A 20,698-nucleotide genomic window follows, 5' to 3' on the forward strand; every position below is an offset into this window, starting at 1 on the left:
TTTTGGTTTTGAAAGTGGTTAAAGTCTAATTTCATGATAGGCAACGTTTTCCTTGAATCTGTGTTTTTTATTGGTTTCTGCTTTATTTTGTATTATGTTTAATTGCTTGCCGTTCACTCATTTATTCATTATTGAAATTTACATATCATGTTCAAAATAGCTTGCCATTTGTTGATTTTCCTTTATAAAAATATGTTTGGTAATTGCATTCAATGATTGTTTATTTGGCTTTTACGAAACGTGAGAACTAAAAGAAACCACACTTTAAGTTATTGTGGTACTGCGATGTCGCGCGGACTATTGAAACTTTTTTTCCTTGTGTGTGGCCTTCTAAATAAGGGTGCGTCTTATATGCCGTCAAATACGGTACTTAAAATTTAAAATCTGCCATCAAAATGATTGGGCCAGGATGAATCACGAGCAAAGGGAGGTACAGGGGAGAGCTTCACACGAGCACGCTGCACAAAGAGCCAGCCACACTCCAGTTGGTGGTCGCATATGAAGAGGGAGTAGCCCGCACAATGTCCAACACTTAAAATAAGACTATCTAACACGTGTGTGTACCTTTGGAGTTGGCTTCCGATTGCTTCCAATAGGTGATGTGCGAGGAGAAGCAGCACCGTCTGTTTGTTTATCGCTTTCCTCCTTCGCCACTGTGTCCTCCTCAACGCTTGACAGCACCTTGTCCACATCGTCCGATAGCACCACTTCTATTGTCACGGAAGAGAAGGGACATTCCCCCAATGCATCCACATAATCCAGCCCATACTTCATGCATTCCTGCAAAGAATATGAACAAAAGAGAGTGAATATCTGTTGAATGATTTTTTATATAGACTGCGTGACTTTGCGTTCATCGACGTGACACAAGCGGAAAAGAGAAACAGTCAACCTTCGAGAACACCAACTTATTTATTCTGGTTACCAACCAAACTATTCCGACAATTAACAATCGATAGTATCGATACACTCGGTATCACAAATACATAATATGTAATATATACATTACCAAATTTATGTATTCATATTTTCCAGCACTCCCACTATTTGTGATAACTCTTCCTTAAAAAACAGTAAGAACACAAAGAAAATACATAACTCACTGTTACTTTGAAATAGAAGACACAATATTCAATAATGTTCTAAATCTAACAAACTTATCCTTACACAAAGGTTTTGTAAAAATATCTGCTAACTGATCGTTACTTTGAACATATTCAACATTAACAATTTTCCTTTCATACTGCTCACGAATGAAATGGTATCTAATATCAATATGCTTAGTCCGCTTGTGGAACTCGGGATTTTTGACAAGCCTTATAGCACTTTGGTTGTCCACATAAAGTGGGGTTGAACTCACACAATTAAAACCAATATCATATAACAGTTTCTTCAACCATACTACATCCTTGGCAGCCATACATGCAGATACATATTCAGCTTCAGTGGTACTGAGTGTCACCATTTTCTGACGTTGAGAGACCCAAGTGATTGGACCACCTGACAGCAAACACACAAATCCAGTCATTGACCTACGAGTATCAGGATCTCCTGCAAAATCTGAGTCACTAAAGCATATCAAATCTTCACTTGAACTACCTCTACTGTACAATATACCATAATTAACTGTACCTTTGACATATTTGAAAATTCTTTTTACAGCATTAACATGGCTTTCATCATAATTATTCAAGTACCTACTCACACAATTAACAGAAAAAGAAATATCAGGTCTACTAACAACAGCTAGAAACAAAAGTGAACCTACAGCTTGGCGATATGGAAATTTTGTAATACCACTATTATCGGTTGCTTCACTCAGCTTTACACTGGGAACAGCAGGAACATCCACCGGAGTAGAATCAAATAGCTGAAATTGCCTGAGGATTTTTCCGGCATAAGTTGTCTGATGAACATGAATAGTACCTGCGGCTCGATCTCTCATAATTTCCATGCCACAAAAGTTCCGAACCTCTGAAACTTTTATTTCATACTCTTTACCAAGAGCTTCCAGAACACCATGAATCATCTCCATATTGCTCCCAATCAGTAGACCATCATCTACAAATAAAGCTAAAATCATTCTATTAGGACTCTTAATTTGAGTGAATACACATTTGTCAGCATCACTGGCAACAAAATGAAATTTACTGAGGAATTTAACAAATGTTTGGTTCCAGGTTCTTGGAGATTGTTTCAAACCATATAATGACTTATTCAACTTACATACAAGCTCACAATAACCATTACATTTTACCTCAATGCCTTCTGGGATTGACATATATACCTCTTCCTTCAATTCCCCATACAGGAAAGCGGTTTTAACATCAAAGTGAACCATCTCCAAGTCTTCTTCAGCTACAACTGCCAAGAGAGTTCTCAAAGAGTCATACCTCACAACTGGTGAGAATGTCTCTTCATAATCAAGCCCTGGTCGTTGACTAAACCCTCTTGCACACAACCTAGCCTTGTAGCGTGTGCCACTTTCAGAGTCTTGAATTTTAAATACCCATTTCGAGTCTATCACTTCCTTGCCATTTCTCGAAACAATAGTCCAAGTGCCATTAACCCAGTGAGCTGATAGTTCTTCTTCTATAGCTTTCTTCCACTTCTCCTTCTCAGGCCCCGTAACAGCTTCCCTATAATTGATCGGCTCAGCACACTCAGCGAAACTTACATCAATACCATATCGCTGAGGTTTTCTTAATTGTTCTTTATCTCTTAAACAACGATGAGCTACTTCTTCTCCTTGTAATAGCTGAGTTTCTTGACTACATACTTTTGGATAATCTTGGCCTGTTTCCCCATCAATTTCTTCATTTCCTTCTTCTCCAAGCAGTTGAAAGTGGAATTCTTGCTTACTAATCTGCACTTTCTCATCTGCTTCATTGAACTTGACATCTTTCGACTCTACGATCCTTCTTCTTTCTGCATCATAGAGACGGTAGTTCTTTGTTTGACTTTGGTAACCAACCATTACCATTTTCTTCGCCTTTTGGTCCAGCTTCTTTCTAAACATGTTTGGAATATGAACATAAGCATCTACTCCAAAAATTCTCAGATGAGATAGTTCGGGCTTCTTTCCAGTCCAAGCTTCATATGGTGTGATACCATCCTTGTTTATTGTGGTATGATTTCTCAAATAAACGGCTGTATTTACTGCCTCAGCCCATAGGTAATGTGGAAGATTTCTTGCGATCAACATTGACCTCGCACTCTCCATAATTGTGCGGTTGTCTCGTTCTATACGACCATTTTGCTGAGGAGTAAATGGCGCAGAGGTTTCCAGTACAATTCCATGACCCACTAAGTAAGTCTTCATATTTTCATTCAGGAATTCAGTGCCACGATCAACTCTTAATACTCGAATGAATCGACCTCGTTGATTTCTCACAAGAGTATTGAACTCTCTAAAACATTCGAAAACATCAGACTTGTGTTTCAAGAAATATACGGACCTGAACTCTGAGGCTTCGTCCTTTATCAAAAGAAAATACTTTGCTCCACCAAGGGATTCAACGTGCATGGGACCACATACGTCAGCATGTATTATGTCAGAAGGCTGACATTTCCTGTCTCCAGGTACACTCTTGTATGTGTTACGATGAGATTTCCCCAGCTGACAAGCCTCGCAAACAAATTTTTCACCTCCTGCTTGGTTCAGCCCCTCGATAATGCCTAACCTGGATAATTGAATCATCGCTCCAGCATTCAGATGTCCCAGACGTTCATGCCACACTTTGAAGCTATCTCTTGACGCGAGATTGGCCTGACAATCAGTGACTACAACAAATAACATTCTATATATTTTGTTCTCCTGTTTCACACCTGTAGCTAGCACCTTGCCATCTTGACACACCATCACGTTATTTCCTGCAAACCTAACCTCAAAACCTCTTGAAGTACATACGCCGACTGAGAAAAGATTTTTCCGAAGTTGAGGCACGTACAAAACATTTTCAATTCTCCCAAGCTCCCACTTTTTGTTCGCGTACTTGCGGATTACAACAGTTCCAACTCCTACAGCTGTGCACTTCGTGTTATCTCCTAAAGTAACTGAGATATCTCCGCATTCAACTAAATCATTAAACCACTCACGTCTGTAGCAAATATGCCTAGACGCACCGCTGTCCATGAGCCAGGTATCTCTTACTTCACTACGTGAGATAAAATCTTTCACATCTTTTGCCTCATTTACAGGTTTGCTGCGTTCATGAGTAGAATCTTTACGGAAAGCAACAAAAGCACTCACAGAATTCCCAGATCCTGTTTCTTCCTTCTTCTTCTTCTCCGTCTTTTTATTCTTCCTGCAATTTCGGGCAATGTGGCCAGGTTTTCCACATATAAAGCAAACAATTTTGGCTTTCTGCTAACTTCCAACTTGTTTTCCTACTGCCCTTTTTTCATCTCTATCTATCGACATGGCTGCAAACGCACTCGCCGACTCCTCTATCTCCGTAATTCTTGCTTCCTCGGCGATCAGCCTCTCCTGAAGTCTCTTTACGGTCTGGTCAGCTGCTGCGACGTTATCCCACGCCGTAATTAGTGGATGAAACTTAGCGGGAAGGCTCCCCAGAATCTTTGCCATAAGAGCAAGATCCGATATCTGCTCTCCGACGTCTTTTAGTTGGGCCACAATATTTTGTAACTTCGCAATATGCTTTACAACAGAATCACTCGGCCCCATTGTATATTCGTGAAACCGCTTCATGAGAAGAAGCTTATTGGCTTCCGACTTTTGCTCATGCACGAGACATAGCTTTTCCCACATTTCAGACGCCGATGTGCACGTAAGTAAGTACTCTAGCTGTGAATACTCAACTGAGGATGCTATAATGCACATTGCTTTTGCATTGTCCTTCACCCACTGTTTCCCTGCAGTATCTTGAAGATTTGCTGGCTGTTGTCTTGTTCCCAGCACCACATCTAGTATTCCTCCAGCAAGGAATACAGTCTTAATTTGAAATTTCCACAGCTGGAAATTGGTGCCATCGAACTTGGAAATGCTCCTCGTCAAACTCTCCGCTTCTGCCATGACGGAATACTCGCGATCACTTTTCCTTAAGTTCGCACTTCACTAGTCACGTAAATTTCTATAAAATGTTGCCACACGTAGCTGGGCCCATAACCTGTTGAATGATTTTTTATATAGACTGCGTGACTTTGCGTTCATCGACGTGACACAAGCGGAAAAGAGAAACAGTCAACCTTCGAGAACACCAACTTATTTATTCTGGTTACCAACCAAACTATTCCGACAATTAACAATCGATAGTATCGATACACTCAGTATCACAAATACATAATATGTAATATATACATTACCAAATTTATGTATTCATATTTTCCAACAATATCAATTAACCTTCGCCCAGAAGCTCCGTACAACAGTGCATGGATATTTTTTGTTGAAACCTTTTTCTCCATACTAGAAACCATTCAGCCGAGGCATTTTTTAGTGTACCCCCCAAAATTTCTGGTACCCCCCCCCAGAAATTCTTCCGAATTCCTCCAAACTTATCAGCAGAACTTCTCCCACTAAGGACTTTTCGCGCAAAGGCCCTTCGACTCAAAGGCTCGGAGACTCTAAGTCTCGGAACTCTAGTCTCCGAACTCTGTCCTTCGAACGACGTCCTTTGACGCTGCCCTCTGTCGCCAGTGCTCCGACCCAGCCCACCTGGAGATCAAGACTTGTATAGCCTAGTATGGCGGAGGAATACCTACTCCTGGCAATCCAGGGGAAGTGGGTGCTGAGGCATAACAATGCAGTTTGTAGTGAGAAGTACTCCACTCCACTAGTCCTATCACAACTCTCTCTCCCTCCAACACCTCATCCCACTATGTCTCTCCCCTCCATGAATTCCAATGACTTGCCTCTACCAGCTATCACACCAATTGGCTATGTCTCCAACCCAGGAATTAGAGGAGAGAAAATCCGGCGGTACGCGGTTCTCCCCCAACCCAGCTTGGATGACCGACGTTTTGCAGTGGTGCCAGTCAACGGGGCACCTACACAGCAGATTTACACCGATGCAGCTAACTTGGACATCGTCCTATTACCCCTCCACTCCTTTGCAAATTCCCTCCCCTCCACCTTTGACACTGATCGGAGGTCGGCCAGGCCTCTTTTTTCTTTGGCGCTCGCAATGGACAGATTGCTCGGATGAGAGAGATTTCTTAAAAATCATACAGCTTGTGCTTAGTCTCTGGTAATGTTTCCTATGAGATTATTAGTTATCATTGTTGTTTTCTGCAATAATTTTGATTTTGAATATTTCTACTTGTAATAGATACTGATTGAAAATGACTCATATATGTATAACAAATGTTTCTCTGAGTGCTGATTATTCTAGTTTGTGCAATCTTTCCCTCTACCAGCTAGTAACAGACCATCGGAGTTCCCTGTGTCTGGGGCTTAAGTTCAGAATCTGGAAGACTTAAATATGTAATGCCACACAGCATTCCCCAAGTCTTCATTCAATTGATTTTTTATCTAAAGGCCAGATTATAGAACAAATAAGCCATATGCATATTATCCTTAACCATTAGACTGCAGCAGTGGGGTAGTCAGGAATTTCGTTGGAGAGGGTGGAGAGGGCAGAATCCAAAACCAGGATCTTTGAATGACAGGACAACGAGTCGAGGGTTTTCAACCAATTTCAACACTTTTTATAATCGAAAAAACTTCATTTGTCAAAGAAATATTTTGTTTTCTTTTATTAAGGAAAAAATTGTGTTTTTATATTTTGGGGGTCCAGACGTCCCCCGGACCTTTCCCCTCACTACGCCACTGGACTGTAGGAATGCTTTTATAGGTTTTGCACACAGAGTGTGTGGAAAATGTATATAAAATTTTGACCATTGCTCAACTACCTACAGGCTGAACTCTTCCAGGGAAGCTCTCACGGTAGAGGGTGCCTCCTAGAATTTCCTTTCTTAGTGACAATTTCTTATTTTTTTCCTTCTAAATCCACGTCGTGCTTTTGCAGAAAAAGTGCCCAAAATGCTCTTTATTATTATTGTTTGTTTGTCCAAAGACCATGTACAAGAAAATACAGTGATATGAATAGGACATGTCAAGGTATAGAGAAAATACATGAATAAAGCCATCGAGTGATTTAAAAAAGCCTCACTGTTGGTACATATTTACAGTAATGGTAATTATTTGTATAAATATTCATTTATTGAATGAAATAAATTCGCCTAAAGGAAATTGCGAACCTTTTTTTTAAATGCACACACCGTTGGAGAGTTTTTTATTTGAGTGGGCAATTTGTTGTATAGTATTATGCCCATTTCCTTTGGGCCATGGCTAGATGCTCTGGTCCTGACACTACCTTGATGTAGATGCTTGGAAATTCGAGTCTCGTACCCGTGAAAGTTGGCGGGTTCGCGTGGAGGCCCCATTAACCACAACCCCGGAAAGGTTGCGGACGCCAAGGATGTGGAGCTGCGAGAGTGACATGTATAAAAGGCAGTGTCTTGTGGCATGTCGAGGGTTATTGCTGTAAAACCACCCAGCTGTAAAGTTGCTTGTGGGCTGTAGAATAAAGAGGCCAAACCCGGAACGGAGCATTTAGTTACTTTACGGCAACAACACATGCTCTATGACAAGTGCCCAATTGTAGGCCCATCTCTCGGTAAGAAAGAAGGAAGATTTATAAGGGTTCACTCCCTGCAAGACGCTCAGCCAGGCTAGAGGGGAAAAATAGGTATTTCTAGCTTTTCTCCTGCACAGGCTGATGGCAAAAATCACAAACTCCCACAACCCTAGGGTTATAAAGCACATAGCATAAGATCCCAGCATCTATATCTAAGGAAGAAGATATCCTTGGATAAAAACTAACATAATACATAAATATACTATAAAGAGGAGCAGTAAACACCATAAAAGACACCAAGGCGGCTTACAAACCACTCAACTCTATTTCAATACAGTCAGTGGCGTAGCGAGGGGGGAGATCCGAGGTGTCTGGAAACCCCTCCCCCCCCCAAAATACAAAAACACAATAGGGTTCGTCACCCACCATAAGGGTTTTTATAATACACAAATTATTTGGTTTTAGAAATCCCAGTTTAGACAAATGGCAATGCTCAATTTTAACCTGATTTGAAAAAGGCCAGATTGGCACCCATGCCATTCCACTCCACGTGACATCACATGGGGTGCGTTCCGAATCACGCATCATGTGCATCGATGCGCATCAGGCCGTTCCGAATCAAGCATTGATGCGGCCCTGCATCGAGCATATTTCGAGGTTTCGGAAGCATCAACTTGCATCGGCTCGCATCAGAAATTCTTGATGCAGTTGATGCGAAGGCGAAAATGGGCGCAACCTTTAAAATTGTGACTGTGTGTTTGGTGTTTGCATAGGGTGTTTACACGACTCTATTGTGCTTCTACGATCATAGGAAAGAGTTGAAGGAGTTATAGTTATTAGTTTTTGAAATAATATGTCCATATAAAATGGAAAATGGTGAAACCTATATCCGATGCGTTGAAGTGTGAGTGTATGTAACTTGTTTACAACCGTTATTAATTTCATTGGTGGTAAAAATGCAAAATACGATCTATAATTTCACACATTGAAATGCAGGCATGGTAGTTTTTACCGTAATTTTGCTTCTGTACACTAACTTGTGGAAATTTTCGACACTTTAACGTTATATTGTGAAAAGATAAGTTGAAAAGCTACATCAGGGAGTGTTTATAGCACAAAGACTGTGGTTTATAGTATAATAGTATCTTCAAAATAACTGTATACAGTGAGTCCTTGTTTAACGTCACCTACCGTTCCTGAAAAATGTGACGATAAACGAAATGACGTTAATCGAAGCATAATATCCCATAAAAACAATGTAAAAATTGAATATCGGTTCCTAGACCTCACAATTCCTATGCGAAAAAATTTTGGCGTATCATATCTGGGGCATTTTTTACGATGGGAATGCCAATCTGTGGCATAAATGCGAGTTCCTGTCTTCATCGACGACAATAGTAGCAGTGACGTAAATCCTTCTCCATTTTTGTATCTTCCCGCATTTGCTTTTCAGCTTCGCTATAGTGCGGTCCAATGAATGCTACCAGACGCTACAGACCAGGGATCCGGTGCTCCGGTCCATAGGCCCTACCCTCGCTACGAGAATTTCTTTTCGGACCGGTCAGGAGCGAAATCAAAATGGCGGAAATGAGCGAGGGCGGGCAAACTGGGATTATGAAATCGAACAGATGGTTTTAATTGCGAATTGAGGCGGGCGGGCGTCGCCTGGGTATCATCATCGCTGAAACATCGTCGCAGTAACAGGAACCAAAATTATTGTGAACATTGTTCTCTTGGACATTGTCGTGGAAATGTCTCTGATGCTAAAATTTGCCAAAACCGTAATCGCAATTAACAATATACACACCGTTTTACACTTTGAACAGACTGACCGTATTACCGCCCACGAAACAAACAACCTGTAACACCTGCCACTTCGCCTTTTTTCTCGTGCAAAATTTAAAATACGTGACGTTATCGCGAAGCGAAGGGACGATAAACGGATCACGGTCGTAAAATTTTCGTGACGTTATCGCGAAATGATGTTAAACCTGGTGACGTAGAACGAGGACTCACTGTGTAAGACTTTGTTCGTCGGAATATTAGAATTGCTTACACTTTGCATTATCTCACTGGTCTATCATTTGAAGGCATATATGTTGCAAATTATTGCTATTTTACCAAACATTTATTAGCTATATAATATGCGAAACTATACATTCATTGCAAGTGAATTTGCTCGGTAGGTACTAAAATTATTTTCCCCTGCTAAAGAGATATGTTCACGTTATGGTACCACAAGTAAAGGGACATTCAGGGTAGTGATGCCGTGATAAATAACATCATCAATTAATTTATTTTTGCAAGGATCATGGATGTGTGCTTGATTAACAGTGATGTGTGCTTGAAGAATCCCATCGAGTTGATTGAGTATTCAGTGCAATTATTTTTTTCATAGCATGTGATTTGGTAAGCCCGGATAAATACGTATTGCAGTACTGCAGTTAGTTTATAAATTGGCTCCAAATACTCTTTAACTTATTTTCAGTGTCCTCCTAAATGCTAACCAACTAAAGGCACACTTCTATCAATGTTTTCAAATGTAATGGGTTTCCAAAATGGTTCTCAGTTGAACTTGGGTATTTGTCTTAAGAAGCTGCATCATATGATATCAAACATTGAAAAGTAAACAAAAACATTGAAAATCGGAAATCGCCATAACTATAGCGATTACCGGTTTTCAATGTTTACGTTCAATTTTCAGTCATAATTACACCATATAAAATTTTGTTAAATCAGGAGGAAATGCTAAATTCTAATTGATGAATGCCACTCTAAGTAAATGGACAATGCCCAACTATCCAATCCCCAAAATTTACTTAATTTTATTGTGATTTAGGCTTTTTTATGGACTCGGAACAGTAAAATATGTACCTATGTTGAAAAATGAGACATTGACCTACACTCCAAGAACTATTTTAACATGTTGTAGCTATTTATTTCTTAACTTTGCAACTAGGTTACAATCACAAAAACCTCCCTTCAACTAGTTGCTTCCATCAGCTACAAAATTCTATTCATTAATTCAGTTCAAATGCTTACCATTGTTAAGCCCATTTGGAAGCACATTTGCTACCGTATTATTGTTGACATGTAATCATCAATTATTTTTTCCTCTGGCAACAGAGTTTTTAACAAAATGATGTCTAACCTCTGTTCTTTGACCTTCCATCTCCACAATTTGCATTTTATACTGCAGACTGGTCATCATTGCATACATGCACCACATCAGTACCAAGTTTTTGATGCAGTTCTTTCCAACGATTTCTTTTATAATTCTGGAGAGTACAATACCATTTTTTGCTCCAGCTGCCTAACTTACATACTCGCGTTCTATTGTATACATAGCCACTGCACAGCACTGCTTTTTGTTTTCCCAAGCTACTGCTCCATTAGCTAACTTGTCATGTATCCAGTACAGGATACTCTATCTATTTTGTCAATGGCAAAGTCAGCATTTATGTATCCATCCAGAAATGTTCCTGACTAAGAAATAAGATAATTTATAGTTCCCATCAAATATCTTAATATACTCTTTGCATACGCCCAGTATTGCATTGTAAAATCATCAATAAACCTTCTTAACTTTGACACTGCAAAGACGAGATCTGGCCTTGTACAAATCATTGCATACATAAGACAACCAATCAAAACTAGAAATGGAACATCAGGAAAAGTTTTTGGCTCACTGCAGGAGCTACATTCAAACCTGCTTCTATGAGACAAAGGTTGATTGCAGGTCAAGTTAGTAGATGACAAGGAGATTATGTGATCTGGTAATTTTTGAGCCACTCCATTTTTTAAAGAAAACATCTCTTCTGCTTCTCCTCCCTCGCTTCCAAACACTGACTCATTTTCTTGATTACTTTCATAACTAGTGTCTACATTGGTTGCAACTTTGTCATTACCCTCACAACTTGATTCAGGGATAAAGTCTTCATTACTTGATATTCTGATATTCCCCTCACTTCTTGGGTACCTTTGTGAGTTCAGCACTGCCATTCTCTCCACTGTCAGGTTGAGGCTAGGAACTATAAATTATCCCTTAACCCCCTAAGAGCCTAGGTAGAATAAAAGAGTTACCAAGAGATATTTGGACAGGTTTGAGCTCCCTAAACATATTTACAAAGAATACTACATCACATGCTTCGATGAATCTTCCCGCTATATCAGGGTCAGCCAAAAAATACCACTCCTCACAATTGCCAATACTTTTTGGATTTGGCATCCAGCATCTTTCATTGCTCTTTAGCCACATACGCATAGAAAATACATCCAAATACTTTTAGATGTCTTCGATTAAATTTTCGTTCAGACCATCTCTCCTCAGGTAATGCATTCCCTCCTGCTTTGGATGGTACTGTTTCGAGATATACAGCTGCTCAACAAGCTTCAACCCAATAATATTTTAGTAAATTGGTGCCAGAGAGTTTGTACCTAGCTTTCTATTTGCTCAGCTAATCATTTCTGCTTGAAGATTATGAGATTTTGTACTTTAACCTTTTATCGCTCATGCCCTTAACCTCCCCTGTTATGCCTGACCCATATATTCACCCCCATAATCTGTATGCAGGCATTTCATATTGTTCCCTGTCTCATTCTCCATGCTTGCCTTAAAAATTGTATAGCATTGTAGGACTAAATGAGACTCCTTACTTTTAATAAAGAAAACAAAAACCTTTCTTGTGCAGTCATCAGTGAAGGTGAGCATATATTTTACATGAATAGTATACATATATTTTCACCTATAATACCATCAGACCACACAATTCTGAGAGGATCAGACTTAATTTATTACATACAGCTTCCATTCTAGCACTTATCTCGAATCATTTCTTTGCTAACTTGCCATCAACATATGCTATACAAGGCTGAAATTTATTATTAGTGGGACAATCCACACCACTGACAACCACATTATAAACTGCATGTTACTCTGTCACAAGTCTGCTACTCTTGTGCCACAGACTTAGTAAACAGTCCTCTACTACTTTGACAGTCAATCCTACGTAACAAGTTGCATTACTTTTACTTTCTGAATTGTTTCAAATCTTGACAACATATGCCATTTTCTTCAAAACTAGTGGCTAGATCACTCCTTTTACTTCCAAAGATCTGGCATCAAATAAGCTGTACCCAGATTCATTAAACAAGACAGCTGTGTCTTTTTAACTAGCTTGCTTACAGACAGTACATTGGTTGATAAATTTGTAACATTTTGATCTGGAGTATAGCACCTTACAGTGTGGGAACATGGGCACTTAGGGAGGAGAATGGGAGAGACTGGAGGTGTTCGAGATGTGGGTAAGGAGAAAGTGAAGTGGACTGAGAGAAGAAAGAAGGTCAAAGTGGGAGACATGTTGAGTGAGGAGAGGCAGCTACTGGATAGAATTCAGAGGAGACAGGAGGTATGGATTAGGCGAGTACTGAGCTGGGAGTGGGTGTTGAAAACACTATTAGACGATAGAATGTTGGGTAAACAAAAGAGAGAATAGGATTTTTAGATAGCATGAAAAGGGTGAAGTTGTGAATTCAGGAGGGAAGTCCATGAGGGCAGGGGGGACTTTTGGAATGCTCCATGCAAACCTACCTTAATACCAAGCGGTAGAATACTCGTAAATAAAAATGTCTTGGAGTTTATTTTTAAGCATTATATATGCAGTATGAAAAAGCGTTTGTGAAAATTTTATCGAGGTTTTAAGTATTTGTTCCCGATTTTTATGAAAAAGAATTTGTTTTCAAGTCGTATATCTTATCGGAAAGCCATAAATTGATGTCTAGCAGCTAAATCTACGTACTATTGATCATAAAAATCGTCTCTTCTAAACAGTTTGACCCATAAAACTCACTGATGGCTGAGATATACTATACACTACGCTTCCTTATTGACCGTTTTTCGAGTTAGCTGCACAAATTCCTATCAATTCGCTCAGTCTATCACTATTTTAAGTAAATATGAGTTGCAAGTTACGGCTTGGAACTTTCGAACGACCATAATGAATATAATTATGTATTAATATACGCATCAATAAACATTTTTCGTCATCATAAGTACTATGCATATTAAATTTCGGCATATCAATCATTGTGTTATCGCTTAATCCGAACTATCTTCCAGCACTGGTGCCTGCGGGTATTTTGAACGGCGGAATACTTCCCGCTCATGTCGCATCAAGCCGTTCCAAATCACGCATCAGCATAAGCGCATCAATGCCTTGATGCAATTTCGGAATGGCTGCATCAAGGTCATGCGTTGATGCGTGATTCGGAACGCACCCATGGACCCAGTTTCTATACGAGTAGATCGAAGTTTTACATCATCTGAGATTAACAATGCATGCATGAGTCACAGAGCTCAGGGAAACATCTCTTAATAATCACTCATTAAAATTGTCCACGGTCGGAAAGTTTCCTTCGCTTGTAAAGGTAGTAATAATCCATATTTAAGCCAAGCGCTACCTGCTAGCAGGGTACTCGGCTACCTGCTAGCAGCCTGCATGGTATCAGCATTCAAAGCCTGGCCCCAAGGTCACCTCACACGGCGACAGCTGGAACCAGAAATATGTCACACCGACTTTTCCCAGCATTCCTACTTAGCCGTCGCGTTTCACACGCTTGAAAATTTTCACTTTTCCTTTAATCACGAAAAATAGATACCTATGTCATTCGAAAATCTAAGACCGTCAAATGCGTACTCCAGGAGCATTTGTATATTATTATATTTCCTGTTATTTTTTTATTGCCTAATTCTTTCAAAAAATAAATCGAAAGATTTAGGCATATAAAAAATACAGTAGACTCTCGTTATTACCAAGTTCACGGGACCGAAAATCCGGAGGTTTGTAATAACGAAGTTCGTATGAACGTTTCTTTTAGGAATTGTTGAAAAAACCGCATGTGATAAATGCGATTAAATTACGCGGGAATATACATAAACAGGAAAATTCGTTTCAGTTTCGGCATGCGGCATGACGTAATCGAGGGCTGATATCCTCCCGAGTACAATAAGTCCGATTTACGAACTAGATGCATTCCAAAATCTTGTTCGTAAGTTGATAAACCTACGGTCCGGCCGCCGAGAGTTGTCCGATGACAGGCAGAATAGTCTAGGTCCGGGCAGCGTTGCCAGGTGAGAAAGTGAAACGCCTATAAAGGCCCCTGTGAAGAAAGGAGATGGAAAGTACGATGAGCATGAAGGACCCAGCAGGAGAATCACTTGTTTTGGGGATTCGAAGAAAGGGCATGTTATAGTGGATCAGGCTTATTTCGCTGCTCTGAATGCATTTGACAACGTTGTATGACTAGGCGATGGTGTGAGGTGCGTTTGGGGGACAGCGATTGCCTGCAAACCGTGCTGGCGAAGGGTTATCCACACCTCCTATTGTGCCGGTCATACTGTATGCAAGGCATCGAGGAGTACGGTTATCCTATAGAATGCAACACTTCACAACAATCGTGCGCTAACTCACAATTGTGATGAATTGATCTAGGTGGGCGTGCAACGCAGCCGGAGCCGAAAAAAATCGCTCTCCGCGGTAAGGAACAACGGGCAAAATGCTGAACAGTTCCTAACTTCACACCAGAATGAATGGAACTTTGTTCAGATTATGCCCAGAGTACGATTTCCTCCACGCTGCACGGCGTACGAACGGCCAAATCAAAAGGCGCCGAATTCTAAATTTGAAATTTTTGAATGCTGGCATCTCTGAAAGTTCGTAAATTGAATGTGCGTAGGAAGAGAACTAACTGTACATCAAATTTACGAGCTGTAATGAGTCTGTCACCATGATTCCCCAGGAATGAAGCTTATTATATGACATTGCGCGAATGGTGTAGAAAGAACCATTAATAACGCTCTCGGTCACAGTACACAAGGACAACTTAAATGTAGCGTGATTATTAAAACTTAGCGTAGTGAATATCCACCTAAATGCCATAGCTTGTGCTTGGAATTTCGTAATAAAGTTCATTTTGTAACCGCCAGGACCGGGACTGAGGTTCCTAATTTTGTAAAAACGAATATTTCATATTAACATTTCTTTTCCAATAGCTCAGATAGGACTTTTCATCGGGACCAACAATTTGCTTCATAAAAACGTGAACTTCGTAATAACGTTGTTCATATTAACGAGAGTCTACTGTAACAGGAAACCACCCTATTACTTTCCGTGATAAAAAGAAACAAAATACTGAAAAATCATGAATTTACAAATGATTACTTTGACAAATGAAGTTTAAAAAAAAAAAAAATGAAAAGTGTTAAAATTAGTTTAAAACCCTCTACTTATAGTTCCCTGCTTTTTCAAAATTTTCCCCCTTGCTTTGGACCCTCCCGAGCAAAATTTCTGGCTACCCCACTGAATGCATTACATGCAGCAGTTTGCAGTTAGTACATACAGTGGAAGCCCCTTATTACGAGTACGGGATATAGCGACAAGCTCGAATTAGCGACAGCTACCCAAGGAACCATTTTAAACCCTATGATTTAAATGTAAAATAAATTCGTATCTGCGATAATGGCTCGATTCCTCTCTTGCGCCATTCGTAATTACGACAGGTTGACTTATTGACCACGTGCCACATCTCTGGAATTCAATGCTTTTAAAACGGCATTTTTTCCGCCAACGTCGACGTCTACATGTTCCGTATTCTCCAATTCGTCTTTAATAAATTATCCAGTACACATTTCATTGCTCTTTTGTCATCTCCCTCCCGTGCCTCCGCAGTGAGGTTAAAAATTATTCCGCCCGTCTGCTAGCACCATGACTGGTAAACACAAGTCCTTGGATTTAAAAACCAAAATGAGAATTATTGCAGATTGTGAGAGTGGAGAGTGTTCCAAGAGTGAAATAGCGAGGCGATTTGGAATTAACACATCGTCATTATTTACCATTTTAAAGAAAAAGGAACGAATTCGTGCAGCAGTGCTTCAAGAAGGGCGTCCAAGCACTCAAAAACACCTGCGGCCTGGAGAGCATCCACAGCTAGAAACTGCTCTTTTCTCGTGGTTTTGCCAGCAAAGAGGCACAGGGATTCCTATCACCGGCCCAATGATGAAGGCTAAAGCTGAGTATTTGTGTGAGAGGCTTGGTGAAGACAATTTTAAGTGCTCAAATGGATGGTTTGCACGATTTAAAAATAGGAAGGGCATATCCCTTCACAAACTATCTGGTGAATCATCAAGTGTTGACGTTAATGCTGTGGAAGGCTGGGCTCCGGTCCTTAAAGACTATTTGGATAATTACAGCCCCTGCGATATTTACAACGCGGATGAGACGGGCATATATTTTAACCTTCTCCCGGACAAAACTCTCGCCACTCGAACGGACCCCTGCAAAGGAGGGAAGAAAAGTAAAGACCGCGTAACTGTTCTTTTATGTGCCAATATGGATGATTCAGATAAGTTAAAACCGGTCGTGTTGGGGAAATCCGCCCATCCCCGATGTTTTAAGGGAGTTAAAACTCTCCCTTGCACTTACGAACCAAATAAAAATGCTGGGATGACGGCTGCTATCTTCACGCAGTGGTTACGAGCGTTGGATGCCAGGATTGGTGGAAGGAATGAAAAAGTACTATTATTCATTGACAATTGCCCAGCCCATCCACCAATAGAACTAAGGAACGTCAAAATTGTGTTATTGCCGCCTAACACTACGAGCGTTCTTCAACCACTAGACCAGGGAGTAATTAAGCTTTTCAAACACAATTTCCGAAGTTTACTGGTGAATTACTTGGTCGCTCAAGTACCTGGACGAAATTTAAAAGAATTGAAGTGGAATGTTTTGGATGCCATGCGGGCAACATCAATAAGCTGGGAAAAAATACCTCCAGTGCACATATCAGCATGTTTCCGGCATGCTGGATTTATTCGAGAGCAGAATGACGAGGCCATAGAGATTATGGAGGAAGCGCAAAGGGAAAATAATGAACCTGATGGTTGGGTAGAATTCAGGAACATTTTGGCTCTTGTGACATTGATGAGTACATAGCCGTTGATGAATGTGCACCTGTTCGTCAAATGTTAACGGAGGAGGAGTTGATTGCGGCTGGAAGACGATGTCATTGCTGAAAGTAGTTCCAAATCTGAGGATAAAATGGTGTCTTTGCCTTCAGTGGATGAGGTGCGACATGCCATTAAAATAATAACTGACGTTTACCGGGCTAGTGATGCTTCACCGGACGATTTTAATAAACTAAATGAAGTAGAAAGATTTCGGCTCAAAGCAAGTGCGACCAGGAGTCTGAAGCAGACAAAACTTGATTCATTTTTTGTCAGCAAATGAATCTGCGATTGACAATTTTTCTGTGTTAGATTTTTCAAAGGCAATGATGTTCTAGAATATTTTTATATTTATCAAGGCAGTTGTTTTTAGAGTCATTAGAGGAACCTTATTGACCATTTATCTACGGAAGTAACCTAGTCATTTTTCAAAGCTGCCGCGGTATATTTATTTTTTGTTTTTTTGTTTTATTTTCATGTTTTATTTAAGTCTTCTAACAAGTAGTTGGAAAAGAATATTTATTTTATTATCGCTTTTATACTTTGTACTGTGTACTTAAGTACATGAAGTTTTGTGGATGCAAATGACAAATGTTTTTAATGTCCTATCAGATGCTATTTTTATTGTTTCCGAGATTAAAATACTAAGGGTAGATGTAAAGAAAAGGGCTTTCAATATGCATGGATAAACCATGGGAAAATACTTGTCAAAAAGGATCCGAATGCTTCTGTAATTAGAATTAAATCAGAAAGAGACGTTAACAATATTTACTAAGGTTTAAAATTTTATTTGAGATATAATCATGGATTTTCTAAAGATTATTAAAAGTGTTAAACCTCTGGTAAAAATTTATGAACAGTTAGATGATATTGATAGAAAAAGCTCTTCTGGCACAATTATTTTTATTAACATAAGATCATTGAAAGCTCATTGGGAAGAAATAGAGTATTTATTCATGGCTATGTCTAAGAATTTAAATGTGAATGTTTTCATTCTGGCTGAAATCAATATAAATTCAAATGATACAACATCATATAACTTAGAAGGTTTTTCAACATACTGTAAACCACGGAGTAACAGGAGAGGAGGAGGATTAATGTTCTTCGTTAAGTGTGGTCTTGCATTCACTATAGAAGATATCAAAACTGACAGTTTTGAATGTATTAGTGGAAATGTTTCAATTGGTAAAACTAATCTTAATATCATTGGTGTATATAGGCCCCCAAACAATTCTATAACTGCATTTCTAGATGAACTAGAAGACAAATTCTTATTAAATGGTAGATCTCATAACATTATCATAGGGGACATCAATATTGATATAAAAAATAAAAGAAATATCAGCTGTACAAAATATAGGAATCTCCTAGCTGCATATGGCTATGAAGAAATTATTTCAGAGTATACTAGAGAAGAGATTAAAGGTAATAAATTGGTTACTTCTTGTCTTGACCATATTTATTATAATGGTAATTTAAAGTTTGTGGAAGGACTCCTATACAAAACAAAAATTAGTGATCACTATATGGTTGGACTGTCTTTCTTGGATGAACAACATAAAATTCAATCTAATGATTTCATCTCTGACATTAATCATGATTGTTTCTTGGTTGAACATAAAGTTAAAAGTAGCATAAAAAAATGTCAGTGGGGGAATATAAATTGTATCGATGATCTTGAGGTAATGTACCAGGTGTTGGTCAAAACTCTACAAGAAATATATAGTGTATCAAGTGAAAAGCGAACAGTTAATAGACATAAATCTCCAGTAAACCATGGATGAATATTTCAACTATAAAGCTAATTAGGGATAGAGATCTTGCTTTTAAAAAATGGAAAAGTAACATTTCCAACAAAAAGTATAAGGAGGATTATAAGAGTTTAAGAAACAGAGTATTGATTGAAATCAGGAAAAATAAAAAGATTTATTAACATAAAAAAATAGCCAATATCAAAGATACAAAAGAAATGTGGAATATCATAAATGAATTGCTAGATAGAAAAACAAGTGGGAGAGGAGATGATATCATATTGACACATTTAACTGGACGACTAGGAAGTGACATAAAAGTAATATGTAATTTATTTGTTGACCACTTTACAGATGGCATAGATAATTTAAAAATAATATGCAATAAAAAATTCAATACCAATTACAGTGTTACAAACATGAACTCTATTGTAATATCAGAATGTTCTTATGACTCTGTAGAAAAGATTATGTCAAAAATGAAAGTGAAAGCCCCTGGCTTAGATAATATCAGAATGTTTGACCTAAAAAATAATGATTTGTTGTTTCCATTAATTGCTAAATTTATAAATCTAAGTATTAAAGAAGGATTTTTACCTGAGGCTTTAAAAACAGCTATTGTAAGACCAATTCATAAAGAGGGTTCATTTATTGACTTGAACAACTATAGACCAATCTCTATTCTTCCCTCTTTGAGTAAAATTGTTGAACAGTATGTTGCTAACTACCTGATTTCATTTTTAAATAAAAATGAAATAATTAATAAGCTACAATTTGGTTTTCAAGAGGGAAAAGGGACCAAGGATGCATTAGAACTTTTTTCAGAAATTGCAAATTTCAACCTGGATAGGAAAAATGAAATACTATTAACTTTTATTGACTACAGCAAGGCCTTTGATACTGTTAATGTAAAAATTTTACTTCACTTTCTTTATAATATTGGTATCAGAGGAAATATCCACGAATGGTTCAAAAGTTATCTCACAGGGAGACAGATCATTGTTAAGTTGTGTGATATTACAAGTTATAAGAAAAATCTGAATCATGGTGTCCCCCAAGGCTCTACATTAGGCCCTATTCTCTTTACAATTTACATAAATGGTATTTTCTCACGCATTAAGCATAGCAGGGTAATTTTATATGCTGATGATGTAGCATTAATCTGTACGCACAAAGATTTTGACATAGCACAACAAAAAATTCAAAACGATTTAAACTCAATCTCTCAATGGTCTCATGACCACGATTTATTAATTAATAATAAAAAATCAAAAGTTATGCATATAGTAAGCAAAATGGGTAGATATAAATCCATCAATTTAAAAATACATGATCATGATTGCATG

General features: G+C 38.8%; 1 protein-coding gene across 3 annotated transcripts in view; it reads right to left on the reverse strand.

The window, feature by feature from the left end:
- Positions 1–20,698, reverse strand: part of LOC124154628 — a 126,649-nt gene that overhangs the window by 95,457 nt on the left and 10,494 nt on the right. For all 3 annotated transcript variants that reach the window (XM_046528488.1, XM_046528473.1, XM_046528479.1), the window contains exon 4: positions 565–780. In XM_046528488.1, the coding sequence (XP_046384444.1) occupies positions 565–780 (216 nt within the window). The remainder of the gene's footprint in view (positions 1–564; positions 781–20,698) is intronic.

The sequence above is a fragment of the Ischnura elegans genome, chromosome 1 (assembly GCF_921293095.1).
Source record: "Ischnura elegans chromosome 1, ioIscEleg1.1, whole genome shotgun sequence".
In the NCBI taxonomy this organism is placed as follows: Eukaryota; Metazoa; Arthropoda; class Insecta; order Odonata; family Coenagrionidae; genus Ischnura; species Ischnura elegans.